The 23,762-nt window shown below is 44.5% G+C and overlaps 1 protein-coding gene across 2 annotated transcripts in view; it reads left to right on the plus strand.

Annotated features, from left to right (window-relative positions):
- Positions 1-5,703: 5,703 nt before the first annotated feature.
- Positions 5,704-23,762, plus strand: part of LOC107111207 (copine-5) — a 218,419-nt gene continuing 200,360 nt past the window's right edge. For both annotated transcript variants that reach the window (XM_015412140.1, XM_015412147.1), the window contains exon 1: positions 5,704-5,798. In XM_015412140.1, coding sequence (XP_015267626.1) covers positions 5,704-5,798 — 95 coding nt within the window. The remainder of the gene's footprint in view (positions 5,799-23,762) is intronic.

Raw genomic sequence — 23,762 nt, forward strand, 5'->3', positions numbered from 1 at the left:
AAGGATCGGGGAGGCATTTAAATGCCTCCCGTGCCTTCCCCGGCCTGTCCAAGGGCTGGCTTGTCCGGGCTCCCCACAGCTGTGGGGCGCCTGGGCAAGCCAAGGGAAGGCAGTTTAAACTGCCCTCCCTTCCCTTCAAAGGGGGCCTTGCCCAGGCTCCCCGCAGCAGTGGGGCACCCAGGCAAGCCAAGGGAAGGCGTGGGGGTGTGGCCCAATAGGTGCTGTGCTGTCGGGGGTGTGGCCTAATATGCTACTGTGTTTCAGCTGTTGGGTGTGGCCTGTTATGCTAATGTTCCTGCTGGGCTTTTTCTACAAAAAAAGCCCTGGTTATACCACTTCCTTTTAAGGCTCCAAACTGCTCTCTAATGACAATTACAGCTCCTGAAAGTGTAGATACGGATTTCCTTTTTGTTTTTAGCCCTTTGGGGACATATGAAGCTCAGTGTATATTGGACCAGTTGCTCTTCCTCTTAGCCTCCCCCTATGATCATTTGGTAGCTGTGAGGGTAAAGTGGGAGGACTGCATGTGCCACCCTCAGCTCTTGCAGGGAGGGTGAGATAAGAACATAACAGGCTAATGATAGTTCCAAATCACACTCCCCCCTCCTAAAGGCACTGGCAATGACATACAAAGAGTAAAACAATTAATAAAAGTACAATTGAGCAATTGAATCTATAGAATGTAGGGAGACAACAAATAAAATGATGTGCTGATTGAATAATATATCCCTCGTCCTTAGAATAGAAACAATTGTTCAGCTTTGATAAACAAATAATTAGCTCATGTATAGTTTTAATGATGCATATCAGATTAATCTAGAAATACCCTGGAGTAAGTTCTTTCCAGACTGCAAGATTTCGGCATAAAAATAGTACCACCCCATTTTACAATAAAATAACAATAGCTGGAAAACCTTCTTGGAAGATGCTGTAGATACATGGACATTTCAAATTTCAGGCTTTGTCTTGAGCTTAAGATGTTTTCCCCAGCAATATTAAAAGTGTAGCAGTAGTTTGTAAATCAAAACAACAAAATCAACAATATCCTTTAAGATCACAATGGATCTGTTTTAGTGACAATGTTCTGAAGTTGCTTGGTTTTACTCCCCACTTCCTTGCCAAAAACTCTTCTGCACAGAATTGTATTCAATTATTTAGTACAAATATTTGCTCTGGGGCTTCTCTGTGTAGGTGGGGGGAGGGAAGAGGCAGGATTCCTCTGCATTATTCACAGAGCTTGCTCTTATTTTCTCACAGCTTACTGCTTGGGCTCTGTCTGTTGGCATTAAGGCTATGTGAGCAGGGCATGAAGAACATTGTTCTGCATTAGAATTCGATGGAGAAGGTGGAGCCAAGGAAGGCGGGTCTATGAAGTATCATCCGAGTGGTTCTTCTAGCAAGGCACTTTTCTCATGCAGAGCCTGAATAGAGATGGAAACCTTTTAATTCTGTCAACCAGGCTCTTCCCTTTGGCTAGCATTAATGCTTATGCAAGGTTTGTTAGCCCCTGGAAGGATTAGCCTTGCTGTGGTGGGAGCATTTTAAAAAAATTAAATGAAGTACATGGGAGGCTTTAAAATGGTTTTCATAAGAGAGGAGAGGCTTGTGATGCAACTTCTACAGGTGTCACAGGCACCACACAATCTGTGCCTCCAACATTAACTGAGCCCTCGTTCTTGCACCAAAATACATACAATGGTTGCACTTGTTGGGAGAAAGCACAATTTACTGTTTAACTGTGTGCTTGCTGGGGCAATCCTGTGCAGCTCTCCTGGGGAAATGGCTGTCTCTAGAAAGGCCCTCTAAGGCAAATGTCTGCCCAGCAAAGTTCCAGTCCATGAGAAGTTTGTAACAAAACTACTTTCTACTAGTAATCATGGGGAAAAGACCAGTGTACATTGCAACAAAAAACTGAAGGAGGCCCTGGAACAGAACATTGCTCCTTTCATTCAGCAGAAATTGCTGAAAGGATATAAAGTGCAAAAGTACAAATAAAAAGCATCCTCCTAATCTTTAACACAGAGGTAGCAAGTGCAACAGCTGGAATAATGTAATGATTAGAAATGTTGGACTAATAGGTTCAAATTTCTATTCTGCCCAGAACTCTGCAGGGTGACCTTAGCCCAGTCCCTCTTAGTCTTTCACTCTCAACCTAAACTATTTCACAGGGTCACTGTGAGCCTCTGCCTCTGATTGGATGAACTGATGACTCAGTATGTTCAGCTGCTCAGGGAGCAAAGCAGATTGCAGTCCAGCTTCTGTGTGGGAAGGGAAAATTGTCACTTTGGTTGGGATTCACACAGAGGCAGACTGAAGCCCGTGAAGAGGTCTCTGGAGGAAGGGAAACTAAGAGCCAGAGAAGAAGCAGAGAGAAGGGTAGGTGGAAAATAGAAAAGGAACAGAAGATAAAACTGAGGCAAGAAAGAATTAATGAGGGAGAGGATTCTGAAGAAAGATAGCACTGAGCATTATGGGCTCAGTGAATGAGGGGGGGCTGATCAAGACACAGAGGGTAGAACTACATATTACACACGTGTGTAACAAAATTTTGGTTGGAGACAATTGGAAGGGGACAAGTGGCAGAAAAGGGGGATATTTAACCTTTTCTCCACTCCCAATCACTTCCAAGAAAGAGCAGGCAGGGAAAGGGTTAAGCACACACATCATTACATACACAGAGCTGCTCCAGTCAAATTTCCTCTCCCTGAAGCTTCTATGTGTATATAAAATGTGCTGTTAGGTCCAAAGTTGCTAAAGGGAGTGGAACAATATAGAAAATGGTCTGCAAAGCAGGGCCCTCAGGAAATGGCAGGGGTTGAGGATGTGAAGTTGAAGAAAGGAGGCACCAAGGGAAGAGCAGGACTGAGGGCTACGGAATATTGGCAAATAGGGCAAGGGAAACTGGGAGTTGCTGGTTGGGGGGTAATGACTTCTGGGCCACAAGTGTAGATCCTGAGGAGAATTTTGTCTGTTGTAGCGTCTGCTATCACTGTAGCATTGTTATTTATAACTCCAAAAAAGCAATGATGGTCAAAAACAGGGGCATTTAAAGCTATTCTGTTACCACAGAATAGCAGTGTCTTAGAATCACAGAGTTTGGAAGGGACCTCCAGGGTCATCTAGTCCAACCCCCTGCACAATTCAGGAAGGGGGAAAATGGAAGCCGCCCTGAGCCCGCTTGTGGGGAGGGCGGGGTATACATTTAATAAATAATTATAATAATAATTCTTCAGAAGAGCAACAGCAACATGAAAATTTTGGAGATTAACTGACTTGGGAGAACTGGCTCGGTATTGGGGTAAATTAATTGAAAGGAAGAGATATTAATCTGGGATAATTATCAGAAAGGGAATATATTTTAGGGTGATCTGGGCAGAAAGTTAACTGCTTTAACTTCTGTGAAATGGGTGCTGTGTAGCAGCAGCAACATAGGCTTAAACATAGGCTTAAAGGAGTGGTGTTTGTAGATATGCTGAATGCATTAATTAATCATAATGCCCCTATATAAATCAATGGTGCGACCTCATTTGGAATACTGTGTGCAATTCTGGTCCCCACACCTTAAAAAGGATATTATAGCTTTGGAAAAAGTGCAGAAAAGGGCAACTTGAATGATAAAAAGGTTGGAACACTTTCCCTATGAGGAAAGGGTAAAGCATTTAGGGCTCTTTATCTTGGAGAAACGACGACTGAGGGGAGACATGATTGAGGTTTATAAGATTATGCATGGGATAGAGCAGGTAGAGAAAGAGGTACTTTTCTCCCTTTCTCACAATACAAGAACTCATGGGCACTCAATGAAATTGCTGAGCAGTCGGGTTAGAACAGATAAAGGAAGTACTTCTTCACCCAAAGAGTTATTAACACAGGGAATTCACTGCCACAGGAGGAGGTGGCGGCTACAAGCATGGACTGCTTCAAAAGGGAATTAGATAAGCATATGGAGCAGAGGTCCATCAGAGGCTATTAGCCACAAGGTATAGATAGGGGCTCTGGGGCAAGTGATGCTCTGTGACTTCTTGGTGCTTGGGGGGGTCAACAGTGGGAGGGCTTCTAATGTCCTGGGCCCCACTGGTGGACCTTCTGATGGCACTGGTATTTCTGGCCACTGTGTGACACAGAGTGTTGGACTGGATGGGCCTTTGGCCTGATCGAACACTGGCATCTCTTATGTTCTTATGTTAACTGCCTTATAGAAAGTCAGGCCATTGGTCTAATGGTATCATTGTTCTCCAGGGTCTCAAGTTGATGTCTTTCCCATTACCTACTAACTAGAGAAGATGGGGATTGAAAGCAGGACCTTCTAGAAGCCAAATAATTTCTTAGGCTTTGGGTCATGTTCCCATTTCCAAACTGGGTCATCTTCAAAGATGCATAACATCCTCTATATGCTTAATTACTAGGTCTGAAAGTGCCTAGCACACATGATTTGACCTGTATAGTAGTAGCATGGCTCACTTGGTGAAAGTATCTAATCTTTATGCAGGTTGTTTCCTGTTTTCTCACTGGGACACAGGTGTAGCCTGTAGTGTGTTAGACTGATACATGGCACTTGAGACCACCGCTTATTGATAGGAAGCCTGGAAGCCCTGCATACCTGAAATGAGCCGTGTGTTTTCTGTGGGCTCTGCCTTCTGGCCTGCTACTCCTGACCTATCAGGCCCTTTCTTGAGCTATGACCTCTGGATCTATGGCCCACCAGCCCCGACCAGCAGGAGCAGCTTGGCAGACTCGAGGGACTTGTTAGCACCAGTCAGCACTGAGATGACAGGGCTCTGTCATGGAAGCCACATTGATGATGGTTTACCTCTGTCACTGCCATGCAGATTCCTAGAGCCCTCCCCTAAGAGAATGCACATATTGCAAGTATTTGTTAATGGTGTGCCCTTTATGAATGTTTGGGTGCATTGCACATGTTGGGCCATCTAGCATGACATTGTTGTGTTGTGTTTGGATCCATAGCCACAATACCAATCACATGGTATTCATTTCTTGCCATGTCCCTGTCATGCTGGGTTTGGACACAGGCACGACGTGACCCCTTTTTTGAGCCAAAGCCTCCGACTGAGGGAAGCCTCAATCACCGTCGCCCATGTGACTCTCAGCCGGCACGCAGTTCCACATGCTCGGCACATACCCATGACTCAGGCAGCAGCTCCATAGAGACAGCCACCCCACTGACACCAAAAGACAGCCTGGACGACCCCACGGAGCGGTGCCGCGTCCTCCCTGCCTGGCTGGGAAGGGTCCCTCCTCCTCCTCCTCCTCGGGTTCCACCTCCTGCTGCCTCCTCTGGGCAGGCGGGTCTTCTGGCTTCCCCGGCCGCCGCCTTCCCTGCAGAAGTGCTCCCGGGCCGGGGCCAGGCTGGGCTGCTGGTCCCCCGTGATTTGGGTCGGGGAGGAGGTGGAGCCTGAGGCAGGCTCCGTCCGTGGACTGAAGCGCGGGAGAGGGGGGGGGGGGCGCGCGAGAGAAGGAGCCAGCTGGGACCGTCGTCTCCCCAACGCCGGGCTCCCGGCCACGCCGCTGCCGGGGGCTCCCCGCAGAGAGAAGCTTCTGCTTGCCGGCGGCGAGGCGGGCGGAGGAGTCGCGCGCAGGACGCTCGGGCGCCCCCCCACTCCCCGCCCCTCCGGCCGGCGCCTGGAGACTTGTTGAGGGGGCACCGAGAGGCGCGTGCTGCCCCCTGGCCCGATGGAGGAGGACGTTATGGACAAAGTGGAGGACATGGCGTCGGTGAGGGACTTCGACCCGCTCACGGGCACGATCCCCGCCACCAAAGTGGAGCTCACCGTCTCCTGCAGGTAAGGCCGGCCCGGCAGGCGAGAGAGGGGGTCGTTGGCAGGGCGCCGGAGAGCAGCAAGTTTCTCTCTCGCTTCAGGCGGCGATTCCAGCCAGGCGTTGCCGCTTCCCTAAAGTTTCTGCCTTTCCCCCCGTGTGGCTGGGACTGGAGGTGGCTGGGGAGAGCGGGCGCCTTCCGCGAGGGGAAAAGCCACTCACTCGGCCGTCGGTCCCCCCCCCCTCCGGGCTTCCTGCTGGGAACAACCCGGGAGGGGTGGATGGACGCTCGCGACTGAGCCACATATGGAAGCCTCCTCTCTGTTAGTTGGCTGGTGAAAGCAGGGATAGTCGGTTGCCCTGGGAGCACATGAGGAGCACCTGGGGGAGGGGGTGTGCCCTGGTGAGTCAGGTGGCGGGGCGCCCGGGATCAGGGAGCACACACACACTCAGAACCGGGGGTGGGGAGGGGAGTCTCCCATTAATAATCCCTTGGACAGAGAGTGCGGTATGGCAAATGCAAGTGATCTTGGGCAGATCAATTACTCCCCCACACTCCTCATAGGTTTATACTTGGGTTCATCCCTGATCTCAGTCTTTACAGGATCATCGGTAATAAGGAGAAAAATTAGCTGTGACTCACAGTGCAATCCTAGGTAGAGTCATATCTTTCTGAGCCCACTGACTTTAATGAACTTAGAAGGGTGGAACTCTTCTTCCAGAGCGTGCTGTTAATGGATCAGCTCTTCTAGGAACAACACTATACATAACATTGCGCTCAAAGGCATTCTTCATTCTAGAAGAAGATTACATGCCCTTGTGGCTACAAAAGTGGATTCAGTGAAGGAGCCTCCCTCTGTTGACAAAACATGAGATAAACTCATTTCTAACTTATTCACACATAATAAACGTGGGGGGAAATCACCTGTCGTTACCCCACAAGGGGAAACATTTTATTATGATGAACTTGAGTGATTTTACCATGCTGCATGCTTACTGCTATGATCCATGCACATTGTACATAGGTAACCATTATTGGCGAGCTGGGATGGATGGAAGGACTCTGAAGTTGTTATTTATTTATTATTTCGGCTTCTATCCCGCTCGAACCCCCCCAGGGGTCTCTGAGCGGCTTACAGTATTCTACACAGGGTTAAAACTAAATATTTAACTATTTAGAAAGATAAAAGAAAAAGACATCTGTAGAGAACTGGGTTAGAAATATCCTACCCATTAAAGCTAAATATACCGCAAGTAATACCACAAGTAATAAATCCAGTCTTCTATTGTTCCTTAACTTCCATATGTACAAGAGATGTAAACACGTGTTTAATCCAGGACAGGTGATAATGGTTGCAATCCTAAAGATACTTTCTGGGATTAAGTCCCATTGAGTAGTATGATACTGATTTCTGAGGACACCTGTTTAGGATTTCTCCCTTTAAGTATGCCTTCCATTATGAATTGTTTGATGTGCCAGTCATATCCTTATATTCCATATTCATTAATTTTAAAAAGCTGCCATCCCCAGGCTCTCTACTCTGTAGACCAATAATGAAATTTAAAATTCCTCTTTCCATGTGGAATGAACACTCAGGATCACTTCCTGTAGATCAGTTACCTTTGAACTCACAAAGGGATAAGCAGTTAGGAACATGAAATGGGGAGGTTACTTAAGTTATTCCAGTACAACTGATAGAGAACAATAATATGATGCATTCCACATCCTACTACACATGTAGCATGCACCATCACAGACCAAGTCTACTTTGTACCCCATATTACTAGACTACTCTGGAATAATAGCACCTGTTTAATTTAGACCATCATTTCATCAGAATATATATTTTTCTCTGAAATCATTTGATGGACTAAAACAAACACAAACTTCTACAGACTATGATTAACATCTTTGCACACAGCTAGAATGAAATGCAACACTAGTGGGCTGGCTCATCCATGTTAAGCAATCCCCTTCTACCCCAGCAATAGGAACAGAATTCCAAAGGCAAGTGGTGAAATGTAGAATGTTTATCAGCCAGCTCTCTACAGATGCCCTCTTCTTTTATCTTTCTAAATTACTTGTCAGGCTTTTAGCTTTCTCATTATCACTAGCTGGAAAGGGGGGCTTTGGAAGCAGATTGTGCTATGAAAAGCACGTTATTTCTTCATTTTGTAAAACCAAGCCAAATAATTTATTTTCTAGGAGCTGCATAATTCTTCTGAAAACTTCTGTTTTCCTCCTCAGAAGGCAGCAAGCCCAGTTTTAATGCAGAAGCTCTTAGACTCAGGATGTCTGCTTACTGATGATGCTGCGATATTAATATACAGCTTTAAGGACAAGAAAATACCCCCATTTTAAACTTGAAGCAAAATAAGAGACTGGACAAAATCTATGAGGGCTAATAGCAGCTGGACATTTATATGTAGGGAACAGTGCAGCTATATTATTTTGTATGAAATTAAAGGGATATTGAGACTTGAGAATGCAAAAATTTTATTATGAGTGATCTCTCGCATAGACATAGAACTCGATCCTTCTTCATTACAGATATCTGATTTACGTTTGCCCCTGTATCTGATTAGGGCAGGGGTGGGGAAGCACTATGCTCCTGCATGCAGTGTACCTGACCAGCTTGCCAGAAGGAGAGATAGCAAGCAGCACCTTTGGCTCACCCCCCTGCAGCCATGTGCTGTTCATATCACTGGGAGGAAAGGACAGAGCAGTGACTGGTGGCTAGCCTTCTACCTCTGTCTCCCTAAGTGCATACTTTCCAGTGAGTGCAAGCGAAGCATTCATCACATTTGCCTCTCACCTCTGCAAGTATGTAGCAAGGACCATCACAGGTGGGAAAATGTAATATGACAAGCTTTTGCCTTTATCACCTCCCCCTCTAGTTGGCAGAACTGCTGGTGTGTGAGCCATAACCTTTGTCCTTTTCACCAGTCAGGGAGCTCTGCCACCTGATACAAACATAGCTTGGCTCCTGCCCAGTGGGCATGGCTTATTTAGAGTTGGAAAGTCATCCCAAACCACTCAGAAGTGATGGAAAAGCTGTGCACAGAAATGTCATTTGGGACAATGCTGGATAATGTCTCTGTTATGCACAGATCTACTGATTGACTCCCTCTTCTCACTGGTCCTTCTGTTGCCTGGGCAAATGAGGCACCAGAATAATGGTCAGATTGGAATGTTTTCCAGCAATTTATGAGTATCTGAAACAATTATGATTGGAACATTAACCATATTAAAGAAAGGGTATGGTTTGTGCTGGATCTTGATTCTGTATTTTATGAAACTGCATATCTGTTATCTCTAATCCTAAAACCAAGAGTGAAATGTCCAATCTGTGACTAAGGGGTTTTGTAATCCTGCTAAGGAGTTCCATCTTTTTGTTGCAAAGCCATTTAAATTATAAATGAGGTAGAATGTACTCCTATCCTACCACTCCACTGAGCAAATTTTGTTGATATTTAAACCCCACCTTTCCTTTTTGCTCAAATTTGAAGCCTTCCTCCTATCTAAGAAGACTTCCTCTAACTTAAGTTGGAGGAAGGCTACTTGGAGGATGGTTGGATCCACTCCAATGGTTAAAATTTCCATCAGAATTTGGAGGACATTATGGAGCCATCATCCGCTGTCATGGAAGGGAGTGTGAGCTGAACAATAGCCCCTAGGCCTGGGGACCAGAGAAAAGACATTAGGGGATGCCTACCTACTTGTTTCTCTGGTGGGAGCTGCTGTTTTTGATGTCTCCTTTTTTTAAAAAAAATAGAATAATAGTCTGGTTACGGGCATGTTCTTCTTCAAGCTGCTGTAACCATTGCACAGCTGCCAAAGCCATGAACATTAGAGCACATCATTTGTATTTAGCTCTGAGAGATATTGGAGTGAGAGAATCAGTATTTGCTCTTGAAAGACTATATTTTGCCAGTCTCTTTGCTTAAGCCTCAGTAAGCTATTATTTGCTCAGCCACTTGGCATCATAATATGTGAAAGATCTCAAGATTTCATAGGTTTATAGTCACTTTGTTAGCCCTCTGCTATGTGATACGTACTCTCCGGGCTTCTAATATAATGCCAAGACTCACACACACACACATCCTGAACATTCCCTGTTTGAACTGCTGCCTTCGGGCAGAAGATATAGGACAATTAAAGCAAGGACAAATAGATTAAAAAATAGTTTTTATTCGAGAGCTGTTATTGCCTTAAATGCTGTATGAAATTGGAATTTGGGTGACATTGGTGGTTTTAAGTTGTTATGTGAACCTTAAGGGAGTTATGGGACAGTAGTGAATGGTGTGTGAGTGTATATGAATATTGTTGTAGATCACCGAAATGATTGCATCTTTAATTTTGTTGTCAAGTGTACAATGACAATAAAGTATATTATTATTATTACATGCATGCATGTGCACACACGCACGCACGTATGTGCACACACCCACCCTGAGCTATTCAAGGGTGAAGATTTCCCCAGAATGCAGCTTTATAAATTGGAGCCGTTTGGGGGCAAATTAGGAAAGCAAGATACATGCATGTTGTTAGATTTCTCTGCACTTTATGACTGGTGATAGAATATGTGACCTGACCCACACTGAAAAATGAAAGAACTGTCTATGGAGTCAGAGCTGTGATGACATATTCCTACATGCACGGTATCAAGGGTATGTATGTGTAAACCAGTCCTGCCATTTGAGATGCAGCAGTTGTTCTGAGTTCACACAGATCCCTTACAATTGCCTGAGTACAGCATTTGCTTTAGCAGATCTAATACTACTGACATAGAAAGCTGCCCTATCCTGAGTCAGACCATTGGTCTGTCTAGCCTAGTGCTGTCTACTCAGCTCCAGTTGGCATTGGCTCCCTCAAGCCAAGGACTGAATGTGAGACTTTCCATAGTTAAAGCACGTGCTCTTCCCACTGAGCAATGATCCATGGGATTCTAAGAGAATGTATACATGCATATGTACATCATTCACTATTATGTCGAACAATGTCCATTTTAAAGCGATCTGAGGTTTAAATTGGTTCTAGGTTCTGGAAGGGCTTGTATTGTGAAGAGTTCTGTTTCTTAATCACAAGATGCAGGGAAGAAGCTCTTTCTCATAGATTCTGTGTGTTGGTTAACTGTCTAATATCAGCAGGGTTATTATGAAATTAGCACTAAACTGAATCATGTACAGCCATGTAGTACAGTTCAGGCAGAGTGGAGCAAATGCATTGACTACAAAATCACAGTGGAACTTGGTGTGCAGCACTCATTCAAACATCCTTGCTCTACTTTCTCAGTAAGTGGATTTTTTTTCCTGCACAGGGCAACAAGGTTCCTTTAGCATTAAGCACATTCAGCTGGAACCCAAGTATACAACTCTCTGACCTGTAGTTTGTGCTTGCACCACTTACATGAATGCTCAGCTAAGGAGCAGCCTCTTGAGTTATTTATGGACCTGGATGCTGCCTTCATACATTCATTATATACCGGCCTTGTTTAGGGCATCCTTTGTGACAAGGCTAATAGAGGTGAAAATGAAAGTAAAGAGCCACTCACCTGGACAGCTATGATAAGAGTTACTTCCAGTTGATGCAACAGGGAAGCTTTATTCCGGCTGTTTTTTCCTCTAGCAGTTATATGGGTAAATATTGGGTATATTAAAAACATGGAGTAGAAAATGTCGTGGACTTGCCTGAAAGAGTGAATTGAAAGTCTATATTTATTTAGAATTTCTGATTTGGAAGTATTTGTAATTCATTTGCAGAAAGGCATTTGGATAAGACTGAACATTTACTCTTAGTGAAATGATAGCGTTCAGAAAATAATAGATTTAAGTACCATTTAAAAAAAAAATAATGGTTTATTGTCTGTGTCCGAAGCTTTGAACGCCATAAAAAGTAGTACAGAAACAAAAAAATGTGTCAAATCATGATTAGATCTGAGCAAGTGCCTTGCTGGGGTAGTTTGAGTAATAGGGTCTAAACTGAATTCATTTCTCTCATCGTAAGTATTCCAAATAACTCAATTTGTAGATAAGGTTTTGGACAGTATGAATTAGTTGAATTAGTTCCAGAGAGATGTGAAGAGGCTAGAACTGAAGTAGAATGAAAGTATGAGTTGTAGCATGAAGTTCATTGTGCTGTTCTTCCTAGGGAAAAGGGCACAGCTTCTGAATCAGTTTGCATTTCATTTGTGTACTGCAGAGAATTTGGTCCACAAGAATAACTTTCCAAATGGCACATTGAAAATGCACATGAAAGGCAAAGGGAGGTCCATCCGACTCCACCAATTCTACTGGTGGATACACAAAATGTATGTCCTCCATGGAAGTAATATCCAGTGGTGAGATCCTAATCAAAGATAGAGACATGCTTAAATGGTCCCTGAGTTGCCTGTGTGTGGATTCTGAGTTGCACACACAAGCCCACCCTAATATTTGCAATGACAACACTTTTCCTTCTTCCTAAAGCCCACCAGCTCTACTGCCCATGCACCGCAGGACAGCTCTATAAAGCAACTATTTAGCTCTATCAAGGAATTGCATTAACAAAGGCTCATCATTCTTTTCACAGTGTGTTGCCTTAAGCTAGAGATTTAAAGAAATAGGTCTTCTGGTAGAAGCAGTTTACACTCATATCACTCCCCCCCCCAAACCAAAGGATTGTGTATCTTTGTATGCAACCATTCTGTTGCAAAAATCTTAGATCGCATATCTTTTATGGTGATAATGGAATTGCAGCTACTTTGCTGTCCCTTTGCGTTCAATATAATGGTGTGAATTAAGGCTGCATCAATGGTTAAAGTGCTTTTGTCAAATCAACTGCATCTATCTGATTAGACACACATCCCCCCCTCACTGCAATGATTAGACACACATCCCCCCCTCACTCAGTTCTGTTTTGTGAGATTCTGGTTGTGATGTGCTTAACATCTGGAAGAACAGAATAAGCACTGGACTGTTGTCTAAGGCTCAGATTTTACAGATAGGTTAGTGACACAGAAGTCCCATCATCTTAGTCTTTTTGCTGGCAGTATTTTGGCTCAGACGCTTTTGGAAGTATATGAAAACTCAGAGCACGAGGGGCTAACGTGCATAGCTCCAAAACTGTGTGTGTGTATCTGTGAAATCCCTTCCTTAGTGAGCTGCACCAGCCTGGTCTCCTGTTGGCCTGTAGCTGAGAGTTTCAGGCCCAGGCTTGAAGTGCCTGGAATTTCACCTACAGCCTATAATGAAGGAGGGTGGCTGGAGGTGACCAGGAAGTGGTTCTTCTTCCAGATTTTTGTACCCCAACAGCACTATGTCCTACTGAGCAGCTGTCAAGTTGAGATCTGCTGCCCATCAGTCACACAACACCTAGCAGGAGGGAAGGACTTCATGACACTCTTCACTGTGGCAGGACTTTCGCAGCTCTTCTTGTGCCTCTTTCTGGGTGCATTAATGAATGCTCTTAATGGGAAAAGCCCATTAAGCTAATGACAAATGTACAAGCGGGAGAAAACTTATGGCGGTTGAAGGGCTGTAAAAGTGTTAACAGACCAGATTGTGCATTTAACCTAGAGAATCAAGGGACTTTCATCTCTTTTCTTTTTAAAAAAGAGTTGTTTTAGTAAGCCTGGATATAGGTATGGTCACCTTTTCAACATCATCGCTCTACCTTTTCTTTAATGGGCATGTAGAAGAAAGGATTCCTGCAAGTGTGGATTCTTCCTGAACTGACAGCATCGCAAGCCACACCTTCTGCATCACAAGCCCCTGCACAGCCAGTAAAGATAAGGAGCTGAATCCAATGCTCAGTAAGCAAAGGGAAGCTCACAGAAGAGGACTTTCCACTCAGCAGTGGGAGTTGGCAAAAATCTCCTCCCCCAACAGAAGTGCATAAGTGCAGTTCCACTGTTGGTAGTGTGCTTTTGGATCTTAATGTTGGAAAAAATGGTCCTTCCCACCATAATATATTTGCAAAGTATGATTTCTGTACAAAATGGCACATGATCTTATATTGAGTTAACCCATCTAGTATTATCTGACAGGCAGCTGCTCTTCAAGGTCTCAGGGAGAGGCTTTGTCAAGCCTGCCCCAAGAAATCCTGGTGGTGGTAGGAGTAGAACCTGGGGACTCGCACATGCCCTATGCCAGTGAGTTATGCACTTTTCCCATGCCAAGGTTTCTACTAACATGTCGCCTTTGTTCATGAACTTCATCTATTCTCTCTCAATTATTTTTGTACCGTTTTGCCCAACACAGACATCAGATGCTATTTAAAAAGACTGGTGTTGTATTGTTTGCCTTCCAGGTCTTTGATACAAAGATTGATGTTGTGTGGTATTACAAAGCTAGAATGAGCAGTTCAACAATTCAATATTTCAGTTCTTTCAGAACTCCTAGGTGAATATTGTCTGGGACAGGTGCCTTGTTACTGTTTAACCTATCAATTTGTTCTGCAATCTCTTCTACTGACACTTCAGTTTGTGATAGGTTCTTCAGATTTATCTCCTGAAGGGAATGATTCAGGTGTGAGTATCTTCTTAGTATCCTTTTTTTCTGAGGATAGATTCAAAGGATTCATTTAGCTCTTAGCCATCTCTGAGTGTATTTTGTGCAGTTCAGTGGCCTGGTCGCCTCGGTGTGTCTCTAGCAGGCTCTGTGCTTCCAATGTATCATCTTAAACAACTTTATTTTTCATACCTTTTAGGCAGCGGATCCTCACAATTCTTGCATTAGAGGTGTACTATTTGATTCACCAGTTTTATAATCTTTGCTTATCCATAATCCAGGCTTCTTGGTAGACTTTTTCCCTAACCTCTCCATTTTTTCTTTCATAATATTTCTAATTCATTACCACAATAAATAAATAAAGCATGTAACAATGGTCTTGTTCCAAAGATGTCACACTGTCAATGCAATCTTAAGTAGTGTTACACCTTTTTAAACTCATTGACTTCAATGGATTCAGAAAGGTGTAACCGTTTTTGTTTTGTTTTGGGTTTTTTTGCAGGAGTTGTTTTTTTTTTTTTTGCAGCTGCGTTATGGTGACACTGGAGGGTTTCAAGGCAAGAGACTACAGAAGTGGTTTTGCCATTGCTGCCTCCACATCATGACCCTGGTGCCTCTTGGTGGTCTCCAATCCATATACTAATCAGAGCCAACCCTGCACAGTTTCTAAGATCTGACAAGATCGGGCTAGCCTGGGCTGTCCAGGTCAGGACATAACGGTTTAGGGCTGCACTAATAAGAACCATATCAGCTGCACTCCTCTTCTGTCCTGATATTGTACAGAAACTGGATTGTAGAAAAGAAAAGAAAAACAAGGATGTATCACAAAAAGAAAGCTTGGCTAAGAGTACCTCAGCAGAAAATGAAAGATAACTCTTACTGTTGTTGAGCAAAGCTATCTAGGAATTGTTCTTACATAGCATGAAGCTTTTCTGGTTTGTTCCTCTTCTCATACATCATTCTTCTATTAGTTGCTGACTCAAAACTTGGAACATAGATTGTAACTAGGTAAAACTTTATCTTCCCATTTGACAAGCGCTATCAAACAAACCCTGATGCTTCTTTTCCTCTTTCATACTAATGAGAGCCATGATGCTGGGATCTCCAATAAGATTCCCCAGAGCTTGATTTAGCCCAAAAAGCAGGCATGGGGTACAATATGAATGCCAGGCCACAGCTTTGGGGAAGATTTTCTAAACGAAACCTCTTCCCTTATATTGTTTGCCTGATGGAAAGTGCCCCCACCCTCCTTGTCTACTTTTAGCCCTAGTAAGGGGGAAAGTTTCCATTTCCTCCCTTGCTGAGGCTAAAAAGAGCTGGGCGGGGGTGGATTCCAACTGAAATGAGAGAAATAATTTACTCCTCCGTTTCTCAGTATCATGGCTGTATGCACCCCTCTCTCTGGTGGCTGCTTTTGGTGGCCACCAGTACAATTGTAAGCACAGCCAGTCCTTTCTAAGTCCATTAAAGTCAACAGCCTTCAATAACAGCAGCATTTAGGATTGCATTTAGGGGAGCCAATCACAGATGTTGTTTGTCCTCAATGCTATCTTATGCAGTTTTGGTGATGCAGCCAGATGAGAAGACTTTACCATTTGAGCAACTCTGTCTTTGAATTTGCCCTTAGAGTTGAATAAATCCTAAGGAGAGGCAGTACTCTGCAGCTGCTAGATTTTGGGGGGTTGCATAATGGGGCCCCTAAAGCGTAATCCCTGCTCAACTGTGAAACTCCCCAGGTGGCCTTGGACAAGTCACTTTCTCACAGTGTAATCCACGTTAATTTCTTGGAGGGAGGGTAGGATATAATTTTTAACAAACAATTTATAACTGAGCTCTCCCTGCCTGATAAATGCAACATAAATAAGTAACCCTAAATTACACATCAGCCTTGTGGCCTGACAATACCTAGCTAAGCCTCTGGAGCATCTTTCAGCCTCTAATCCTGCTCCAAAGACACGTGAAGACAGCTCAGGGCTGTAACAATCCTCAAATGCTCAGTGACTACCCGAACAAATGCTCCTTTTCCAAGTTATTGCCAAAGCTATTGGGACTAAGCTATTGGTTTACTGCAACAACTCCTTGTGACATTCATCTTGCAATGCCTAGATACAATGCCAACAGGAGTCAAAAGCATAGAAGAGTCATAAGAAATGCAGAGGACGGGTATCAGTTCTGTGAGTTCCTTGCTGGCAACTAATTTGTTCCACAGACCATATTGTGAACTGAGCAGTGCTGAAGCAGCCAACAACCTTGGCTCTTCCCATTGATTCACTTATTTTCAGCCACTTGCTCCATAACATAACTCAAGGATTATTTTCCTCCCCCTAGCAGGAACTGTACTATGAATAGAGTCTTTAACAGAGTTCTCCTCTGATGCTTTTACTTTAGAGTGGGTGGCTAAGGTACCGGAAGGAGGCCTGTCAAACCCCTTGTGTTCTGGGGAGGGGCATATTCTGAAAGACAAGCAGTTCATATGGGACATAGGCCAGGCCTGTTGGATGTCATGGTCATATTCATATGTAGGACAAACTTAGTACGCTAGTATGCATTGCGGGGGAAGAGCTGCTATGTACAGACATTGGGCTTATCTTGTACTATTGAGCTTTTCCTGTTAAAAATATACATCTTCATTTCATGGCCTTTTAACCTCACTGTTCTCCATTTTCTACTCTATATCCTTGTGTATGGCTATATCTGCTGACTGAGGATATTCTTGCATCTGATGAAGTAGCCTGTAGCCATGAAGTTTTGTTATAGTAAATGTTAGTTTTTACAGTTATACAAGGATTTTTGACTACAACAGATTAACATGGCTACCCCTTTGAAATTTGTTTCTGGAATTAATTACCAAATTTGTACCAAGGCCTCATTCAGGAGTTTGTTTTCAACACTGGGGCTGGGTCTTGGAAGGAAAAAAAATGCCCATGAGCATGTACTGAGTGGCCCTGGCTCAGCACTGAATAGCTGCTATCTCTTGTCTCCTCATGCTTAATGATTCAGGAGAAAGTTGCCTCTGGGCACAGACTCACAAAGGATTTTTCAGATATAAAAGCTGAGCCCACAATCCCCTTCCTCCAGTTTTTCTCTCACCTTCCCATTGCCAAGTCCAGCCACTTAAAAACAAAGACGTATTTTTAAAGCTACTTACCGGAATGGTGAAAAAGGCAGTTTGCTTTTTAAAATTTTGATTAAAGTGTGTATAGAAGTCGGGGGAGGGCAGCCCTTGTCTTTCTCAGTCTCATCTTTCATCAGTCTCACCATTGTCCATCCCCTTTTGTTTTCCCCCTCACTCAATTTGAGTGGGTTGCTAACAGGACTAGTAGCTAATAGTTGATATATTTAATTGCATTTAATATTGAAGCTTCAAGGAGGAAAGCTCAGAAAGGGGTAAAGCAAATACAAGTAAAAGAATTTATTTTATGCCCACTTCTTTTCATGCGTCTGTAATTTGTGTGGTCAGTGATAAAGGAGCGGGACAGGGGGGTTATTTCACTATAATCTGCAAGGATTCAAATTAAAATGGTATATATTTCTGCTCTTTTCAAGGGGGGCTTTTAGTTTTAGCTATTATGGATATGGCTGTGAGGGGCATTTGGAGACTGATTTCTTTGTGTCATTGTCCATGAGCACACAGACCCTGAATCTGAAGATTCAGAGGAGGAGGAGGCAGTAACTAGGTCACCTGAATCCTAGAAAGGGCCAGTGGAAGTCAGGAGGCATAGGGAAATGGGGCAACCTGTCTGAGTGGCGGTGTCCAGGGGTGTCCCCATTGCCATCTCTTTTAGGACTCCTCGCAGTCACTCCTGAAACTGCAAGAGCAGAGAGGGTGTGGGGTCTGAGATGAAGTCCAGAGCAGAAAGCAGAGTGCTTGGTTGGCAGCATAAATCTTCCCTCTGCTAGTTCCACTTGGGAGGAAGGTGCCAGACCTGATTTAATTAACACCAGGATCACTACCACTAAATGCGCAGGAGGAGCTGGAGCTGCAAAACCAGCTATAGAACTCTCCAGTAACTACATTCTACTACTGCAGTAGGCATGCCAGTCTCCAGGTGGGACCTCGGGATCCCCCAGAATTAGAGTTCGTCTACAGAGATCAGTTCCCCTTGAGAAAATGGATGCTTTGGAGGTTGCAGCCAACTGAGGTCCCTGTCCTTTCCAGGCTCCATCCCCAAATCTCTAGGAGTTTCCCAACCAGGGTCTGGCAATCCACCCTCCTCCCATGGCCAGGGGAGCTCTACAGCAGCTCTTATTCTGCCTCTGTAGATCCAGCTGGACAGCTCCTCTGTTCTTCAGCAGCTCTGTGTTTATTTTTTTGAGGACCTGTGTTGCTGCTAAGGCTAAGACTTCAAGCTGCCCTTTCCTGTTGCACAAAAATGGCTTCCTCTTGGATGGATGGAGTTCTCCAGAGCTGGCAGGTGATTGCAAATGGATGGAGGGAAGAGGAATGATGGAAAGAATTGCCAGGCAGGAGAACCCTGTGGCACTCACCCAATAAGGTCTTCTTCCTATAAGGTGTGCCCAGTGACTTTTCATCTTATTTGGGGTGGAAAGATTAGGTTGTTGCTTTCAGGATCTCTATGCTGCTTATTCCCTAGACCAAATACCCCACTGCCTGCCCATTCCAGGCCTTTCTAAGGTCTTGCTTATCCAGGATGTGCCCTGGGTACGTGATAAAGAAAAGAGCAAAACTGATTGCATGAGCAGTTTGGATGGTTGCATGCAGCTACAAAGGCAGGATATTTAATATTTCAGTAATACAATAAGAATAAGAAACCAAACAGAGCTAGGTTGTAAATATAAATTCCTATGTATAATATATAATGCACAAGGATTACTAGATTACAGTGATAAATCACACAATTTAGTGAGCCAGCTGGAAACCTGCAGTAACAATGCACTCCTGTAGCAGCCAGTGGTTTCCGCTACTGGCCTTCAACATATGCAAATATGAAAGCCAGCTGTTTTTGCATAAATGACTTTTTCTCCTAAGAGCTTGGTTATTTTATTTCATTGCTACCATTTCCCTATTTAGTACATTTGGCATTCCAGTTCTCCAGTCTTTTAAAATGTGCAAATAGAGATGCCCGCTCCAGAGAGTCAAGGGAATGGACGGTAAGGACAGGTTTGAACAGGGCTTTCTGCAGGGATCAGATGCAGTAGTTCAGTGTATCTTGTTCCCACAATGCACAGAGGAGCTGTAAGGTCAACAGGTCTGGTTCTCCACTTGTCTGTAGGTGGCGGTTTTAAACAAGTGAAGAAGAAGAATCCTGTGTGGACAATTGTCCGGGAACTGGTAGGACATAAAATGGCAAGAATAATAACACTAATATATAAATCTATGTTGTGGCTGTATTTGGAATACTGTGTCCAGTTCTCTTCATTGCAAGTGGGGGATATAGTGGGAAGGCACAGAAAAGGGCAACTAAAACAATTAGGTGATTGGTTGTTCTTCCCTACAAGGAAAGGCTAAAACATTTGAACCTTTTTAGTTAAAAATCAATTAAGAGGGACATAATACAGTTTTATAAAGCTTGGTGATACCATGCTGGTTGTTTTAAATTAGACCCTGTGAGGAAGAGAGAAAGAGAAACATCTTTGAAACCATGGCTTGGGCCTGAAGCCTTCCTTCCATTTGTGCCTCTCTTTGTCTGGGGTGGAGGCCATCCTCCACTATGCAGCACTTTCCTATGGCACTGGGGGGTGTTCAGCTCACTGAAAGACAGTGGCCTTGCATGAAGGGAAGCTCCTAGTGCTGGAGGACTAAGTGGCTCAGTAGAGGACTGCTTCTGTCATGGAGAGTGGTACTGCAGGAATGAAAAGAAGGACCAGGATCCCGGCCAATGTCTCTTGTATAATGTAGTTCTCTTCTGCCTCTGTTTGCAGAAGCTCCATGATTAGTAACAATGAAAAAAGAGTAAACATGTATGTGAAATTCTATCAGTGGAGCCCTTTGTGAAGGTTAAGACGCTAAGCTGCATACCGGAAGGTCTGTAGTTCGGCAGTTCGAGACCCTAGTGCTGCGTGACGGATTGCTCTCCCGTCTCTGGTCCCAGCTCCTGCCAACCTAGCAGTTCAAAAGCAAGAAATTGCAAGTAGATAAATAGGTACCGTTTTGGTGGGAAGGTAACAGCGTTCCATGCGCCTCAGCATTTAGTTATGCTGGCCACATGTCCACATGTCTTTGGACAGTGCTGGCTCTTCAGTTTGGAAATGGAGATGAGCACCGCCCACTAGAGTTGGATTCAACTGGCTTTCAAGCAGTGTCTTTAAGGGTGGAAGGATCAACAAGTTTTAATGTTGCTGTTTTCAATATCTAAAGCTGTAGCCTGAGGTTGATCTCATGTATTTCATACACCAGGGAAATCAAGGTACAATTAACCTTTGCATAAAACAAGCAAACTTCTTGCAGGGTCTGCATTTCACATGGATGTAATCTTCATAGATACAAGACTGAACATTGGAGCCACATCTGACTGATATGAGCGTCAGCAGGGTCAGCACTATTGCTTCAGCAAGTGTTGAAAAAAGTTCCCCTTTCTTGCCACTGCCTAGGGTCACATACTTCAACTGGCCCGGAACAGCATGGAGTGAAAGGAGGACAGAGAGCCTGATGAGGAAAGGTCCTCCACAGAAGTCAGCTGAGAATGACAGGGGTTAGGACCCCACACCAGACCTTGACAAACCATAGGGCCAGTTTATACAAATAACATTATTTTGTCTTGTGAGCCTTTGTGGGGTTACTCCCTGACTGCTTATGCAGCATAACCAGTCTCTCTGGGGTTGCCAACTCTGGCTTAGGAAACTCCTGGAAATCTGGGGGTACAACCTGGGCAGAGTGGGGTTTGGGGAGGGGAGGGCATTCAGCAAGGTGTAATGCTGCAGAGACCACCCTCCAAAGAAACCCTAGTCTTCTCAGACTGCATGTGCTGGGTGCTTCAGCCTGCTGCTGTTTTCACATGTCCACATGATGGATAGGGATGACTGAGGGAGCAACAGCTGACCTCTATCTAATGTCTATCCTGGGCAAATTAGTAGAAACCAGTCAAAGACAGAATTATTCGGCATGTAGAGGGACAAAGCTTGCTGAAGGAAAATCAGCATGGCTTCTGCACAGGGAAGTCCTGCCTCACGAACCTTTTGTTTGAGAAAATGAACAAGCATTTAGACAATGGTGACCCGGTAGACATTATACACGTGGGCTTTCAAAAGGCTTTTGACAAGGTACCTCACCAAAGACTCCTGAGTAAACTTAGCAGTCATCAGATAAGAGGACAGGTTCTTGTATGGATTAAAAACTGTTTAAGTGACAGGAAACGAAGAGTAGGAATAAATGGACAATTCTCATAATGGAAGGAAGTAAGCAGTGGGGGTCCCACAAGGATCAGAATAAATGGACAATTCTCATAATCGAGGGAAGTAAGCAGTGGGGTCTCACAAGGATCAATATTGGGAGCGGTACTATTTAATTTATTCATAAATGATCTGGAACTAGGGCTGAGTAGTGTAGTGACCAAGTTTGCAGATGACACAAAATAATTCAGGATGGTGAAAATCAATGCTGACTGTGAAGAGCTCCAAGAGGATCTCCACAAACTGAGTGGGCGACAATGTGGCAAATGAAGTTCAATGCTGGTAAGTGTCAGGTGATGCACACTGGGGCAAAAAAATCCCAACTTCAGGTATAGGCTAGTGGGGTCTGAACTTGCTGAGACTGAGAGGGAAAAAGTTCTTGAGGTCATAGTGGATAGCTCAATGAAAGTGTCAACCCAGTGTGCTGCAGCAATGAAAAACGCAAACTCTTTGTCAGGGATTATTAGGAAAGGGACTGAGAGTAAAACAGCTGATATTGTAATGCCCCATACAGATTTATGGTGCAGCCTCATTTGGAATCTTGTGTACAGTTCTGGTCCCCGTATCTCAAACAGGACATTGCAGAGCTGAAAAAAATACAGAGGAGGGTGACCAAGATGATTAGGGTGTTGGAGCACCTTCCCTATGAGGAAAGACTGACGAGTCTGGGACTTTACAGTTTAGAAAAGAGATGACTAAGGGGGGACATGATAGAGGTTTATTAAAGTACAAGAAGTGGGACCCGCAATACTCACGGGGGGGGGGAGTATTCCCCGCAGCTCCTGGGTGGCTCACCTGCTGAAGCAGCAGGAGCTCCGCACAGAGGATGCAGTAGCGGCTGCGGGTGAGCCCAGCAGGCAGTCCCCCACACCTGATGACAGCAGCAACGGCTGTGGTTGAGTCTAGCCATCGGCCCCCCAAGGTTTCTCCCCCCCAGCCACTGCGGCCACAAGCAGCAAATGCGGCGAGCCCTGTGCAGTTCTTCTCCCTTCCCTGCCAGCAGCAGCAATGGTGGCAAGCCCTGTGTGGCTCCTAGCCACTGGGCCGGCCACGTCCCCCCCCAGCAATGGCCGCGGCTCCCAGCTGCCGGCTGTCGAGGCTTCTCTTCCCACGCCGCCACCACCAGCAGCCACAGTTCCTATTGGTAAGTGCTTTCTCTGTGCATGCGCAGGGAAGGCTCTTTTACTTTTTGGGGGATTTAAATATCCCCCGTATACTTTTTTCAACTTTTCAGATTTTTTTGCACATTTGGGAATTGCCCCAAATGTGCAGGAAAATCTCTTTGCCCCCTAGGTGCCCCCGATGTGCGGATTTAGATATCTGCACGCAGGGGGTGCCTTGGCTATTAGATATATAGATGCATGGGTATAAATGGCAATTTTCACAGTGGAGGGTGGTAAGCAGTGGGGTACCGCAGGGCTCAGTGCTGGGTCTGATGCTTTTTAACTTGTTCATTAATGATTTGGAGTTGGGAGTAAGCAGTGAAGTGGCTAAATTTGCAGATGACACGAAGTTGTTCAAGGTGGTGAGAACCAGGGAGGATGGTGAGGTACTCCAAAGGGATCTGTCGAGGAAGGGTGAGTGGGTATCAACGTGGCAAATGGGGTTCAATGTGGCCAAGTGCAAAGTGATGCACATTGGGGCCAAAAATCCTAACTATAAGTACATGTTGATGGGGTCTGAACTGGTAGAGACTGACCAAGAGTCATAGTAGATAACTCACTGAAAAAGGCCATCGCTGTGCTGGGGATTATTAGGAAGGGAATTGAAAACAAATCAGCCAGTATCATAATGCCCCTGTATAAATTGATGGTGCAACCTCATTTGGAATACTGTGTGCAATTCTAGTCACCACACCTCAGAAAGGATATTATAGCATTGGGAAAAGTACAGAAAAGGGCAACTAGAATGATAAAAGGGTTGGAACACTTTCCCTATGAAGAAAGGTTAAAGTGTTTGGGGCTCTTTAGCTTGGAGAAATGACGACTGTGGAGTGACATGATTGAGATTTACAAGATTATGCATGGGATAGAGCAGATAGAGAAAGAAGTACTTTTCTCCCTTTCTCACAATACAAGAACTCATGGGCACTCAATGAAATTGCTGAGCAGTCGGGGTAGACCAGATAAAAGGAAGTACTTCTTCACCCA

This window comes from Gekko japonicus, unplaced genomic scaffold, assembly GCF_001447785.1.
Source record: "Gekko japonicus isolate JY-2015 unplaced genomic scaffold, Gekko_japonicus_V1.1 scaffold697, whole genome shotgun sequence".
NCBI lineage: Eukaryota > Metazoa > Chordata > Lepidosauria > Squamata > Gekkonidae > Gekko > Gekko japonicus.